At 38.0% G+C, this 14,741-nt stretch overlaps 2 protein-coding genes across 3 annotated transcripts; both read right to left on the bottom strand.

Moving 5' to 3' along the window:
* Positions 1 to 6,993: 6,993 nt before the first annotated feature.
* On the bottom strand, positions 6,994 to 9,036 carry LOC106339302 (SUMO-conjugating enzyme SCE1-like). Its single transcript, XM_013778092.1, has 5 exons — positions 8,863 to 9,036; positions 8,682 to 8,765; positions 7,609 to 7,761; positions 7,407 to 7,520; positions 6,994 to 7,305 (listed from the first exon to the last, which is right to left on the bottom strand). Exons 1-5 carry the CDS (start codon positions 8,929 to 8,931, stop codon positions 7,243 to 7,245), a joined length of 483 nt encoding a protein of 160 aa, XP_013633546.1. The 5' UTR covers positions 8,932 to 9,036; the 3' UTR covers positions 6,994 to 7,242.
* Positions 9,037 to 9,654: 618 nt separating this feature from the next.
* LOC106339296 (protein QUIRKY-like) lies at positions 9,655 to 13,137 on the bottom strand. Of its 2 annotated transcripts, XM_013778083.1 has the most exons (3): positions 12,738 to 13,137; positions 12,255 to 12,293; positions 9,655 to 12,188 (listed from the first exon to the last, which is right to left on the bottom strand). In XM_013778083.1, exon 3 carries the CDS (start codon positions 12,167 to 12,169, stop codon positions 9,839 to 9,841), a length of 2,331 nt encoding a protein of 776 aa, XP_013633537.1. In that variant the 5' UTR covers positions 12,170 to 12,188; positions 12,255 to 12,293; positions 12,738 to 13,137; the 3' UTR covers positions 9,655 to 9,838. The 2 variants fall into 2 exon arrangements, with proteins under 2 accessions (XP_013633537.1, XP_013633538.1); XM_013778084.1 differs by lacking the exon at positions 12,255 to 12,293 and having other exon boundaries at positions 12,738 to 13,053.
* Between the last annotated feature and the right edge of the window lie 1,604 nt (positions 13,138 to 14,741).

The raw sequence follows: 14,741 nt of genomic DNA, 5'->3' as shown, positions 1-14,741 counted from the left end.
ATGTATAACTAATTTATAATCTTTTATGCCATACTAAGTCATGATATAATATTTCTTCATATTTTACATTAATAACCATTGTTTTTATATATCGTCTACAATTCTCTAGTTACGTCTATTTGTTCAATTTTGTATATGATATCAAATATTCATCATAAATAGATGGTTTAAGATGCCAAAAATATTATTTACTTGGTGAATATAATACATCAAATATTACAAATACATTATTTATGGTGCGCGGATCAGTGTCTAGTAGTCTCTAAATTAGTAAGATTGTAAGAATGTCCACAGCTGTGTTTTGAATATGATTAAGCGCATCAAATAAACATCATGGACGCACTTTAGCTCCCAAACCAAAAGTTCGAAGAAGTTTTATGTTAACTTTTGTCTGATCCCTATTCGATTTCCTTGTAAGTTTTAGGTTTATTTCGGTTAAGAAAATCATTTAACAAAAAAAAATGTACGAAGAAGATATCTATAAAATTCATTTTAAGAAAAAAATATCTATAATTGTTAATATGTTTTACGGTATACGTTTACACACGTAGGACTGGTCGTACATGTATGGCACAACGAACGATAGTGACACAATTTGATATGTTATATGATGACGACTAACGAGTGATGCAGATCAAAACACTTCCACCAATCATTGTTCACGTAATAATTTCGTTGGACTCAGCTGATTTTCTCTTCACTGTAGTAGACTGTGTACCTTTAAGAATTTTTATTTACTTTATTTTTCCTTTAAGATTGAAACACTACTTTCATATGCATTAATGTGTACCTAAGATTAACTTTTTCAGCATTAACTTGATCATTTAATTTGCAAAGATACTTTCTAGGTTATGTCTAATCAAAAAGATGAAATCAATGGATTGTCACTTAAAAACCTCAACCTACATCTCAAAATTCATAAAGTTGCTTCACATGGAATTTGAGATACTACTAAGTACAGTGTGGTGACCGGTGGTGCCTATTGAGCCATACAATACTGTTCCCATCTCATGACGTACTCAACATATATAGTTGCAATTATGGTAAGTTGGTAACTCATGCGACCAGCTTCTGCAACATAATATATACTCCATCTGTTTCATATTGTAAATCGTTTTAGAAAAAAAATTTTGTTTCAAAATGTAAGTAGTTTTTATATTTCTAGGTAATTTTTACATTTATTGAATATAGTGTGACCAATCAAATTAAATAGACTTATTTTTGATTGGTTAAGTTATATCTAACGTATTTATTATACAATCAATACTATTAAATTAGGAACATGTCCGATTGATATTAGTTCAATCCAATTTAAAATAATACGGTATCAATACATAACTGCTTATATGACTTTAAATTATACGGCATCTAAATAACAAAGTAGTTCCATAACCAATAAAGTCTTACTTTTAAGAACTATATAGCAACTCCTTTAAATAACACGGCATCCAAATAACAATCAGTTCTATAACCACTAATGTCCTATTTTTAAGGACTACGAAGATAGCAACTCCTATTTTCCACCTAACCAAATCTATCTTACTAATCTCAATTTCGAATTTCCTCGGGAAATGATCAGAATTTTGGCCTTAGGCTTTGATATGTCACGATTTTTAGATAAATACAATTGGTTTTTAACAACTCATGTGGCCCTTTTCATTTATACTGGATCAAAATTTAAAAAATCCATATTTAATTTAATGACAAATTATTATGTGTAATTATAACATTATTATAATTATATATGAAATCAAATAATGAAAACTTAATGAAAACATATAATTTTATTTATTTAATTACTATGGGAAAATCAAAAAAAATTGTAGCTATACTTTGTTATTTTAAAAAAAAAATCATTAATAACTGTTTACAAATATATACAAATAATAATAAAATTATCATTACATTTATCAAAACCTCTTACTAATAATAATTTAAAAAATTTAACACGTATGATTACAAAAAAAAACTCAAATATCATTACAAAAACATACAAATATGAAAATTAAATTTCTAAAAATAAAGTAAAACAAAAAATATATCTGCCCTTTCAAGGACGGGTCAGAATCTAGTATTTTTTAAAACATAATAATTTTCTTAATCTTTTTGCTTTTAGCCAAAACTAATTACATTATAAAACGGAGGGAGTATTTATTAGAAGCCGATTCACATAATTATAATTATCAAGTAGTTGTAACAACTAATAACATTAATGCTGATTTTTTTTATTCTTAGGGTCTAAGTTACCATTATAGGAACATTAAGAATGAGTTGGAAAAAAATACAGAGAAATGAAAAGAAAGATTATTCTTTATTAATTGTAGCGAGGAACAAATTTGTTCTATATTCCTGTGAAATAAAAGGAATGGGAAGAAATGAAAATGAAAAACTATTCCTTATAAATGGAAAAAAAAATTAGGAATAGTAAAGAATACATTATTTATTTTCATTTCTTGGTCACCAGTTAGACCCTTAGTGTTTGTACGAGAGTTTTTTCAATTGTAAACATTTATATGTGTGAGTTTACTGCGGACAGCGGACGTAAAACATATTTTCACCTAGTCAATTAGAAAAACATAACTGTAAAAAAAGTTAGCATCATTTGTTAATAATTTGTTGATATAGAATAGTTAAGCGCATGAGTTGGTTTTGATGCGTTAAGTAGAAAGCTATGTTTCAACTTTCAAGTATTTGTAGATGATGGTTTTGGACCACAAAAGAGACTAGAATCCGAGTCAGATCCTTATATTCTTTTTCAACCCGAGCCTAAATTCCTTTCAGCTAAAAACAAAGTTAATTAAAATAAACTGATGATAAAATGCGTAGTAAACTTAAAAAACGAGAGAGAGAGAAACTTTTCTCTCTAGAGTCTCCCCCCCCAAACCCTCTTAAACCCTAAGTTCAAGCTGCCGCGTTCTGGTGTCCAGTGGCCGGAAGCTACCTAGCTCCGGTCGCCACCCCCGTTTGTCACTTGTTCGAGCCTCCCCCTTAGCCTCCTTGCCTTTTCCTCCTCCTCTCTGTTTGGTGCTGCTGGATTTTCACTACGATGTGAATCTAATCGAGTGTTACATGCGTGTGTAGCCTCTCTGGAGCATCGGCGAGGAGTAGGTCTCTTCAAGGAGCTTAAGGAGCCTTTAGATTTTTGGTCTCTGCTTTCAATTGGAGCAGGTCTGTGTCAGATCTGATCTCGCCCTAGCCGGAAAGGATGGTGAAGCGTCTCTGCCTCCGCCTCCCCTCATCGACACGGCTTGTACCCGTGCGTCTTGCTGGACTCGTTTTCTAAAGGTCTCGTCAGAGCTTCTCTTCTCCGTTTTGGAGTAACGACGGTGCCAAAGTTCACCGCTCTGAGGACCTCTGTTCCTTAGGTCGTGAGCCGTCAACCTAGCGTGCCTGTAGAAGATTGGTGGGCTCTCCTTGCTGCTCTCGATGTCGACTCCTAAGGGTTTGAGGACAACCCTATGGCGACGTCAACTGCTCCCAAGGCGAAGCCTCTATTTTCGGTTCAGACGCTAGATTTTAGGGAGATTCACTCTCCTTCCGTGCTTCACTTCCCTTCTTCCAAGTTCCCACAGAAACTATTTTGTCTCCTTGATGTCTCCGCCGCATCCTTTGTGTCGTGTAGCCGGATGGGGAGCTGCATTTACCGGCTGCGCTTGACCGTAACTTTTGCTCTTCACTTCCCCCGACGTTGCATCAGGTCTTCATTTTAGTTTTTCTGCTGTGTTAGATTGGGCATGTTTGTCAGCTTATTCCTCCTCCAGTGGAGCTCCGGAGCGGGAGCCAGCCGCCTCTATCGATGCCTGCTTGAGCCACCTCGGTGAGTGCTTGACTGAGCTTGCCTATTGCTATTCTCTTGACGGTCCGGTTAACGCTAGTTGTCAAGAAGCGGTTGGTTAGGGAGTTTTAATATTGATGTTTCCTGTCCTATAATTGTCTATTGATTTCAAAGTACACCATTGTTGGTAAGCTTTGAGTTAATTTCACTGAGTCTTTAGAGTTTTTTTAAATTTTTTGCAGCTCTAAAGATTTAAATTGGCTGTAAAGCAAAATCTGGTTGCGATTTGGTTGTAACCGAATCTTCATTTTGATTAATGATATTTACAATTTAGAAAAAAATGTGGAGTAGCCGATTAGAATTGGAACGTATAATGCAATAACAAGTTTTAAAACTGATAACTAGAAGAAAATTTTGATATTAGTTAAGGACTTTTCCTCTCTCTCTTTTCTTCTCCTAAAACTAAGCCTTCGAACTCTAATTGCAGACGGTGGTCGGCGGATCCGCCGCCGGCCTCCCATGTGTTTTTCCTTTATTCTTCGCTTCTCATCTTCTCTCTCTCTCTCTGTTGATATGCTCGCATCCCTGCTACAGACTTTCTCCTTGCACCGCTGTTCGCGTTAGGAGTTCTATGTAGTTAGTTTGGTGGTGATTCGGCGAGGCAGAGGTAGGGGTCAAAGGCGTTTGGCTCGGTTACGGGAGATCTTCTCTTTCCGACTCAGATCTGGAGTTTTTTTTCCCAGATCTGGCCTCGAGCAGGTGGTGACGAGGTACGTGAGGACTGTATCTATAAGTTATCCCTGCGTTGGCCAGTCTGGTTAGTTCTCTGGTGTAGCTTGAGCGGTTTAGTGGATTCTCGGGGTGTGTTAGTGCGGAGACTATCGTTGGTCAGCCGGATGTTGGAGCTTGGCTGGGGAAGTGGCGTTTTGTTCCTTCGTTCAACCTCTGTTCTGGATCTGGACTATGAAGCATTGGTTTGAGAGCGGGCGTTTGGGTTTTACTGTCTCTTATTACTCTATGCTGACTGTGTACAAAGAGGAGATCTACAGTGTTGCAGTGGTGTGTGTGGCTATCTAGGCGTGTGCGGGTAGCTAGTGGCGTCACACTTGCTTCTCTGTTCGTGAGGAAGTGCTCTGCGCAGTGGCATTAATCACGGGTATGAAGCTTCTTCTTCTTTGGGCAAGTCCGATGGTGTGGCAAACTCAACTTTTCACGCCCCTTCCGAATAAGAGCAGTGACTTGTAGATGTGCTAGACTTGATCACATCAAGAAGAAGCGTAACAGTCAATCTGCGTTTAGTGTGAGCAGCAGCTCTGTTTTTTGCGGTGGTACTCAACAGATGAGTGAATGTTTCATGCGGTAGCACAGATTAGCTAACTGTGCGGCAAAGGTTTTGGCTAGATCGGTGGGGTAGAGGCATACAACTTCACCTTTATCCGGACCTCCGGTTTCGACCGGGCCGGGACCTTCACTCCGAATGCATCTGTTTGAGCCGTCGTAGGATATGGTAGTTGTGTGTACTAATTTAGCAGGTTATCAAAGGCGTGTTCGTTACGAAGCTGTAGGAGCGGAGTGGTTATGAGGGCTGGCCAATTCTCTGTAAACTCGCGGTAACTTAGCAACCACAACAATGAGACTCCTGCTGTTGGTTCATGGCGATCCTAGACAATGTGCGTTGTTCTGTTATTCAGGATTTGTATTAGTTGTGGTATTTCTGCATTTCAGTGTGTTTTTCTTTTGTATTTTGGTGTTGTTTAGTTGTTTTTCTTTCTCCGCTACTAGTTATCTTTGTAATTTCTGTCTAAAATTTAAAATGGTATAAAATTTAACATTCATACCAAAAAAAAAAAAAAAACTAGAAAAAAATTTTAGATATTGACGTGTATCGACAGGAACATACGATGGGTCCAGAAGACAGGGACCAAACAATATAGGCCCATAAGATAAGAACTCAAAATCGACTTGTGATAAAGTTTGGGCCCACATGAGGTTCAGAATAATCCCCCTTTCTCGAATGGTGGGTCTCACTGCACGGCAAATCATGTATTGTATATAAATGGGCCGTGAAAACAAGACATCTTGATGGCCCCAGCTTATTCATTGCTTGCCAGAGTCCTTTCTGTGGTACACTGACTGCAGTGCTTTGACAGTTTTAGAAAAAAGTAACACGACACTTTTTTTGTTGGGTCATAAATACAGTCGTAATACTGCTATATTTAAAAGTAACAATGGATTTGTACTACTCTACAATAAAAAGTTAAAAACTATAACTTCACGCTGGATACAATGGACTTTTTGATTTTACATCAGCGAAAATGCTAAAAAATGAACGAGAGAAATACAACAACGTAACTCATCACTGTATAGAATGGGTTTGGTATTTTAAACAAGACTCCGGCTCAATACAAGGGCCCATAATTCGGCCCAAATAAGCCAATTTAAGAGGCGCTATTAACGGCAGTGGTTGGTGAGATTGAGTAATCATATAGTTCTGAACGTCTGATAGTTCACACTGGGCATGCGGGTTCGGATAGTTCACACTAGGCATGCGGGTTCGGATAGTTCCGTTTAGCTAAAACTTCCCTTCTCGGTTAGTTCAGTTTCAAAAAAGAATTACCAAATTTTTCGGTTTTACAGTCATTAAATTTTCAGTTTATATTGAATAAAATTCGAAAAAATTGGTTAATTTTAGTTAGTTCGGTTATTATGTTTCGGATTTCGGTTAGTTCAGTTAGTTCTGTTCGGACTTGCAGTTAAGATTAGTACTATTTGAACTGAAATAACTGATTACCGAACCGAAAATCGAATTTTTTTTATATTACCAAACCGAACTTCCGAAAAACTATCCGAAAACCAAAATTTTCGGTTCGGTTTGGTTGGGCAAAATTCCGTTAAAAAATCCAGCCCTAGTTCGCACATTATGTTATGAGTCGGGTTTAAAGGTTCGGTTCGTTTAAAAATCTCTATCCCTAGTTCACACATTATGTTAGTAGTCGTCACTTTTAGGCATTTATCCCTGGAATAACATTTAACACATAAGCAATTGAACAGAGTGGAAATGAACTTTTGATGGCCAACACAAGAAATCCGACCTGCAATGGAGAGATAGGTAACAAGTTATCAGAGATATATTCCACATTTCCAGCTAAAAAGATCTTGAGAATAAAGATCAATCACATTTGACTTCGTTAGAACATGGAAAATAACAGAAACTGAACTAGAGAAGATAGGTAATGTGTATAAACACAAGCAGACCCCAACTGAATACGTAAGTACCAAGAATATTAACAGTTAACATAGAGAAAAAGATAACTTCTGTTTTCTGGAAATAAAAGGGATTCTAGTAGTGTCTCAAAGGTGCCAAAATGAGGAGTTTTTTAATCACCCGATTACAATTAAACACAATCACAAAGAACACAAAAAATTCATAGGTTTGTCATCAGTTTTGGTGTTCACTTCTGACGTTTTTAGACAATGGGAGGATACTGCTTATACTGAAGCTTGACCCTTTTCTTGTACTCAACTGCATCCTGCATATTTTTCCATCCAAATGAATCTCATCAAAATCACTTTGGTTTCAATGTTTCAGAAACTATGCCATCATAATAAGCGTTGTTTGCTGAGACTGTACCTGGATGAAGAGATGATAACCATCAGTTTGAGCAGGGTCAGCGGGATTAGGGGTGTCAAGTAAATCCTGGATACCGACAAGAATCTGCTTCACAGTGATGGCTGGTCTCCATCCCTATCAACATAACCAATCCAAGAACAGAGAGGTTGAGGAAAGTGAAGATTGATGAGAAATGCACAGAAAGAAGCAGAAAAAGACTTACAGAATCCTCGTTGAGGATTGAGAGACAGACAGTTCCTGATGGATAGACATTAGGGTGGAAAAAGCCTTGTGGGAATTTGCATTTGGGAGGCTTGCTTGGATAGTCCTCGCTGAAGTGCATCGTTAATGGAAAAAATCCACCTTCCCAATCAGTCTGTAGTGTCAAAGTAAATTCCTTATGAATTAGAGTTGGAGGTTCAAGAATCATAATAGCAACTACTCTTATTAACAAACCATGTTCCAGATATCAAAAATCCACAAATTATATATGTAACGTTAGACTGCAGAGTTCATATCCAAAGTCATTTTCTAAACTAAGACGTTTAAGCAAGAATTCAGAACATCACAGGTGAAGATGAACAGTGAGATGACAGCTACTCTTTCTACAGGCAATGGGAAGAATCTGTAGTGTCAAGTAAATTCCTCATGAATAATGGTTCCAGAATTATAACAGAGCAAATACTCTTATTAACCAACCATATTCAAGATATAAAAACAGCCACAAATTACGAATGAAAGATTAGACAGCAGAGTTCAGATTCAAATATATGTCATTTTCTAGCCAAGATTTTTAAAGCAACAATTCGGAACACCACATGTGAAGGTAAACAGTGAGATGACAGCTACTTTTTCTACTAACAATCACAAAGAATAATGGGAAGAATCCAACTTTGCAATCAGTTAGCACTTAGCAATTATCATGTATAAGAAACTCTTATTAGCAATGAACCAGGACGAAAAGCTAAGTAAGCTGCACACCAGAGTTCAAATTCAAAAACATCTCCAAGAACACATTTTTATTTTATGCACCAGTTCATATCATCACAAGTAAAGATACCACACAGCTACTCTCACAAAATATAACCTTCCATAGTTATATGAGTAAGCAAGAGAATAAAGCATATAAGAAAAATTCGAACATGAATCCCTAACTGGTGAAAGCTTCGAACTTTGAAGACATAAAAGCAAATGATAAAGAATCCCCATAAGAAAATTCAAAAACCCTAATTTCACAAATAGCTGACGCACATAAGCAGAGGCAAAAGATAAATTGATACATGATTGTATACTTACACCGGCTTTACCAGGAATAGTGCAATGCCACACCATTAGATTCACAGACCCATCAGGCCCAGTCTCCGGCTTCGCCACAAAACCCTAATTTCACCTTCGATAAACACAATCAGAGACCAATAAACACATGCCCAAGGATCAAAATTTGAAATTGGAGAAGTATATAGAAGAAAACACATACATGAGGATGATTCTTCCTCCACGATTTCCTCTCCTCCGCCAAACGACCACGAGCGATTCCGCTAGCCATCTCTCTATCTCTCTCTCAACAATCTCTGTTTCTCACTCTCTTTCTTTAACTGCTCTCAAATCTAACGCTCTCTCTCTCTCTCTCTCTCTCTCTCTCTCTGCTCTATATAACTCGAGAGGGATTGGGGGAAGATGAAGAAGTGAAGTTACGGATTTGCCCCCTTTGTTAAAGTGTAATCGGAGCATCGTACGGTCCAGATTTCGCGGTGAATGAATGTCCTTCTCGTCCTTTGCTCTCTCTAATGAATTGACCGTCGATAATTATTTTTAAAAAAATAATTAAAAGAAGAAAAGGCGTAAAGAAAAAGTCAATGGATAGCGTGAAACCTACGCGAATGAAACCCAGTAAAGCTACCAAAAGATTCTCTCTCTCTTCCATAACGTATTTCCCATTTATCACGTGGCCCATAAACAACTCTGGGCCCATTAAGCTCCCTTCAATTATTTCTCTCCCATCAAATGATTTGTGAAATAAAATAATCTTTTTTTTCTTAAGTGATTCTAACCATTCGTTTTCCATTTACAAGTTGCATATAGTATTTTGGGGTACCCAGTATTTTGCTATCCCATAGATTGTATACATAGCTAACATTATGTTAACGTATCTAGTGCTTGTTATTCCTTATTCAGCTTAAGACCATATGTGTCAATGCTTGTTAACTACTGTGTCTGCAACCAAACTTGTAAGACTATGAAATGTGAAGACAAACTAACCAGAGCAGAGAACATCAAAGCCACACAAATACTAATTTACTAATTTCAAACAAAAGTCTTGATAATGTAAAAAAAAAAACAACATCAGAATCATCAACAAGCAAAGGAGTCAACATGACTTTAAAATAAGAAACAAATTAACAAGTCCGAAACGGACAATCCGAACTAAAGAGAATGCAGCTGTTTCTTTGACCTCAGAGCATGCAATCAGTTCTTGCAGGAAGCCTCCTGAAGAAATTGAGAGGAACCGACGGCAGCCTGTACCTAAACCTCGGATGTCTCAGAACATAGATTCCAACCAGAAGCGCCACAACCTGAAAAGGCGTCACATACAGAACAACAGCCGCAATCAAACAGAACAACACAAACAGCGCCGTTGCACGAGGATCACGCCAGCTCAGCAAAGACTGAAGCCTCTCTCCCTGAGTTGCGAGATCACCAACCACCGTCTGAATCCTCCCAGCAATACTCCTCAACCTATCATACCTCATCCTGACGATATCAGACGGTCGGGAAGTGGGAAAAGTGTCAAACTCCTCGTCAAGCTCGTCCGGGTGAGCTGAGTCAGCGTGTGAGAGACGCGTGTCCATGTGGGGAGGATGCCTCGGTCTCCAACGGTAGTACCATACACCGATAAGGAAAAGGTAAAGGAAGACGGTTGGCAAGATTAGCTCAGGGTAGACAACAAGGATGATGAACAAGAGATGGATCAAGACCGTTGTGATCGGATTCTTCCAGTTACAGATCTGTTCAAACCACTTCCCCACTGCTATCAACCCACTCAAAACACCCATGATCCTGAAAAAATTCGCTTTGCTTCTCCTCATACTCCACATGTGGGACCCAACATCAAGCATGTACTCAACCACCTCCTTCCTCAGCGGCGGCTCTGCTCTAGTCAGCCTCATCGACACAATCTGAGTCGCTTGGTGCCTCAGGTTATCAAGCTGGCTAACCGTTAAAGGATGGATGTAATGCATTTTAGGCAAGAGAGGCACCGAGTACATATACATCATGTTGAGCAGCGACGAGCAAGTGAACCTCACAGCCAAATGAATCTCTCCCATCTTCTTGACTCCGTTTGGATGCAGCACCAGGAGAGGATACGAATGCGTGTAGACACGATCCGTCTCCAGAGTAGAGAGACGGATCCTCACCTTCCCGATTCTTGAATCTTTCCCTCCTCCACCGTTCTTCTCACCACCTCCATGGAGATGGCAGTTATCAAAAACCCCAACGGTAATTACAGTACACGGATCAAAAACCTCCCACGTGTACTGCTCGTTCCACCTCGGCGTAAAGCTGTCTATAATAGTCCGAGTTCGAATCCACTTCTGACCATACTTCGCCACACAGTACGCATCCGTCGTCCCCCTCCCGTCTTTATTCTTCATAGGCATCAAGCCAGTGGCGTTAAGTATCCCGAGCTCCAACACGCCGATGTTAGGCTTCCAGAGCTGCTTAGCCGTCGGTCTAAGATCGCTACTGTAATGCGTAGACTCGTCGAGGACATGGTACCCTCCTTCCAAGCATATCCTCATGTGGATCCTGCTCGCGAACTTGATCTCCTTCTTCTCCCCGTCCACCATGATATGCTTCTCTAAGTTAAACCACCTGCTGTTCACCGGCCTGTGGTCAAACCTCTTATCTAAATGCTGCAACGGGATCGCGCATCTCCCTAGAACCTCGTCTTTGTTCGGAGCAACTCTGTCTTCAACACTTAAAATCAAAGGCTCCTCGAAAGGCTCAGCCGCTACGAACATCAGATCCTCGTTCCACATTGGGTTAATAGTCCTGCTCTGGGAGACTCTAGTCCGTAACGCTTGGTTTCCCACTATAGCCTTCACGTAAACCTCAGGGTACCTCCCTTTATCGCTTGGGATCAGATCTTGAGCCTCGATGACGTTAACTCTCAGGTACCAGAGCTTGGGGGAGAGATAGACTTTTGAGCGTATGTTAGCAAGAGCGTCGGTTCCGCTCACTGTCGCAGCGTCCGAGTGCCAAGCTTCAGGGAAGGCTTCATCAGCTTGAGTACCGAACCAAACAGCAAGCATAAGCTCTCCTCTCACTTTCTCTCCTTTAGTGCCCTCGAGTCTATACCACTGAGGCGCTAAGGGGCTATCAGGGGGAACTCTCTTAGGCACCTCGTTCAAATCAAACACGACGCGACCGATCAAATCGTCTTTCACGACGTCCTTGTCTTTAACCGTGGCTTCGAGGAACGAGGCTTGGATCCTGTCTTTGGAGAAGGCGAAGACTTGGTTCCACTCGGGGTTGGACTTCTTCTCGAAGTGACGCGTGGTGCCTTTGTAGTTTCCGAGCTTGACTTCGACGTAAGGGTCGCAGCTACCGGTTAGGTCTTTGCCGGGGAGCTCCTTGGCTTTGACGACGCGGACGTAGAGGTACTGCATTTGCTCGACGAGGTCGTAGGTGCTGGTGAGTTTGTCGCCGGTGAGTTTGCCGCCGCCGAGGTGGGGTCTTGTCTCCTTTAAGGAGAAGTCTTCGGGAGGTGGTCTCTGCATCATGTTTGCTTCGAGAAAGACACTACACAAAAGTATCAAAATGAGTAAGATTCATTAGCTAAAGATAGCAATAAAGATTGATACTTACAGAGACTATTGGTACTTGCTCCACTTCAAAACACTAGATCTGAAACAAGAACACCATTGTAAGAGAATTAAAGTATTCAAAAAAGCGAGAAACGCAGAAAAATAAAAATAAATGAATATTACAAAAAAATACTCGAATATAGCATCTCGCATTTTCTAGATCATACACAACAACCTCGTCAGCATCTCCGAGACAGAATCTAACGGCACAAAATCATGAATCAACCCAACATATATTTTAAAAAATCATCTTCCAGTTCACTTTGTTGAGAGTTTAAACCATTTTTTTCTTCAAAAATTTTAATTTTTTTTTTGAAAAAAAACAACGAGAGATACCAAAAACAGAAAACGACAGAGAGAAAGGAAAAATTAAAGTAAATCCATAGACATGCGAGTTGGAGAAAACAAAGCCTAAACAATGCTCAAAATCTAAGCGGTTATGCGATGTATCTAATGATAAAAGTTTAGATCTGACAATACACACCTTAGATCTTCAAAAAAGTAACACTCAGAAGCAGTTTCATGGATGAGAAGAAGAGTCCTATTATCCAGGCGAGAAGATCTCCGTCCTTAATGAGTAAGGAGAGTCACGTCTTCTCTCTTTTAGTTCGTCCTCGTTTTAATCAAAGTCTAATAAATAAAAGGAAAATGAAGACAAGACTAGTAAAAGCAGAGGGTATGCACTACTGGGAAAGGGAAATTTCTAGAGAGAGAAAGAAATAACATTGAAGAGGAGGGGAGAGAGACAGAGATTTATTGGTCTCTTCTTGTTGTTCCGTTGTCTTCTTCTTTCCTCTGCTTTTTCTACATTTTCTACATTTTTTAAAATTTTACTCGGTTAGGATTGATGACTATACAAAGAAGAAAGAAAAAAAAAATGCAGTAGAGAGACGCACACATGGCACTGTGCTACAAAAATATACGGGTGGGGTCCATGGAAAATCACGCAAGACATACCTTCCCGTTTTGAATCCCACACGTGTGAAGATAACGGTTCTGCGTAATAAAATATTTTATTGAAAGAAAAAAAATGAAATTTAAATAATCCTCGTTGTATTATTTTTCTGAACGGAAATATTGTTTTTAGTGGTACATTGTGTGTGTGTGTGGTTGTATGATACAAAATAGTAGAAGAAGAATACAAGTCATTGGCAGGCCGGCTCATTGGGGGAAAAACGGTGCAACCGCCCCAGATCCAAACACGTGTCCCCCCATATAATACTAATTAAGGTATCTAATTTTTTTATAAATCTATATTTTTATATATATATATAATTATAAATATAATAAATAAAATTGAAAAGGGTCCAAAATTATTTAATATGTATATAGTTTTATTTTCATTACAAAATATACAAAATATTACTAATTAAATTTTAAAAATATTTTAAACGTATATAAATTTTAGAAGGTAAATTTTTTTTTTCTTGCTCTAAAACCTCTAACGGTGATGAGCCTGCCCTGGTCATTGGATTCCTCCATGTTTCTGCATTCTATACAATAAGCAATACAAATTCGTACTTTTGTTTTGGCTGGCCCTGACTCTTATTTTTGTCGTTTGCTAGATAAAAGTTTCATTTACGGTTCGTATGCCGTTTAAGTGAATTAAGATCATTACTTCATACATTCATCTCCATATTCATTTAGTAAAAGTTTATGTTTTACCAACTACGTTTGATTGTTGGTAGCATTAGAACTTTAGAAGTTAGCTCTGTTGTGCGTTTAGTTTGATTTCGATGAAAAAATTATGATGGTTTATGCCAATGTCATAAGATGCTAGCAACGGTTAGTCTTGGATCTAAAGAAATGCTAGCCCGGTTTGAACTCTTCCCAATTATCAAAAAGTAATTCTGTTTTGCTGAAAACGTATTCTGGCTACATATTAAGCCTTTAGAAAGTATATACATATATAGATTATATTATGCTTAGAAAGGGGATAATGAATTGGTGGTGATTGGTTCGCCTGTGGCCGTAAAAGTTTAGCTGTAGGTAAGTCGGTTGTAGTTGTAAAGTTGTTACTGTAGATTAGGTTTGTTGCAAAGACTTTTGTTGTAGTTAAATTTGTTGTAATTGTAAGGTTTAGGCTGTAGATATTTTAAAATAAAATATGTAAACTATGTGATGTATATATGAAATATATTATTTTTATTAATTAAAATAATTGATATTAATATTTTTAATAAATTACCAAATTTTACTATTATTTAAATTGTGATATGCAAATAATATTTATGTTATATAAATATTTCAGTAATTTGAAAATACCCAAAATTAAATTAAAATAGTTATAAATATTTTTTTATTATGATTATTTTATTTCTTTCATATTATAGATAATTATTTTCATTTCAAAGATTCTACGGCCGATAAAAAAAGGATGTAGGTTTTCTGCCTAAAATACAAAATAATAAGATTTGCTTTATTTTTTCGTTATAGCTTAAAATAAAGCTAAAGTATGATTGGTTAAAATTAATAGAAATTTGATGTA

This window comes from Brassica oleracea, chromosome C4 (genome assembly GCF_000695525.1).
Source record: "Brassica oleracea var. oleracea cultivar TO1000 chromosome C4, BOL, whole genome shotgun sequence".
NCBI lineage: Eukaryota > Viridiplantae > Streptophyta > Magnoliopsida > Brassicales > Brassicaceae > Brassica > Brassica oleracea.
The sequence above is the reverse complement of the archived record's forward strand: the minus strand, read 5'-3'. Positions and strand labels throughout refer to the sequence as shown.

Excerpts from the sequence above, each read along its gene's own strand:
- LOC106339302 (XM_013778092.1), bottom strand. The coding sequence starts at position 8,931 with ATGGCTAGCGGAATCGCTCGTGGTCGTTTGGCGGAGGAGAGGAAATCG. Across the intron at positions 8,766-8,862 it reads GGAGGAAGAATCATCCTCAT|GGTTTTGTGGCGAAGCCGGA; the intron begins GTATGTGTTTTC and ends AGGTGAAATTAG. Across the intron at positions 7,521-7,608 it reads CAATCCTCAACGAGGATTCT|GGATGGAGACCAGCCATCAC; the intron begins GTAAGTCTTTTT and ends TTATGTTGATAG.
- LOC106339296 (XM_013778083.1), bottom strand. The coding sequence starts at position 12,169 with ATGATGCAGAGACCACCTCCCGAAGACTTCTCCTTAAAGGAGACAAGA.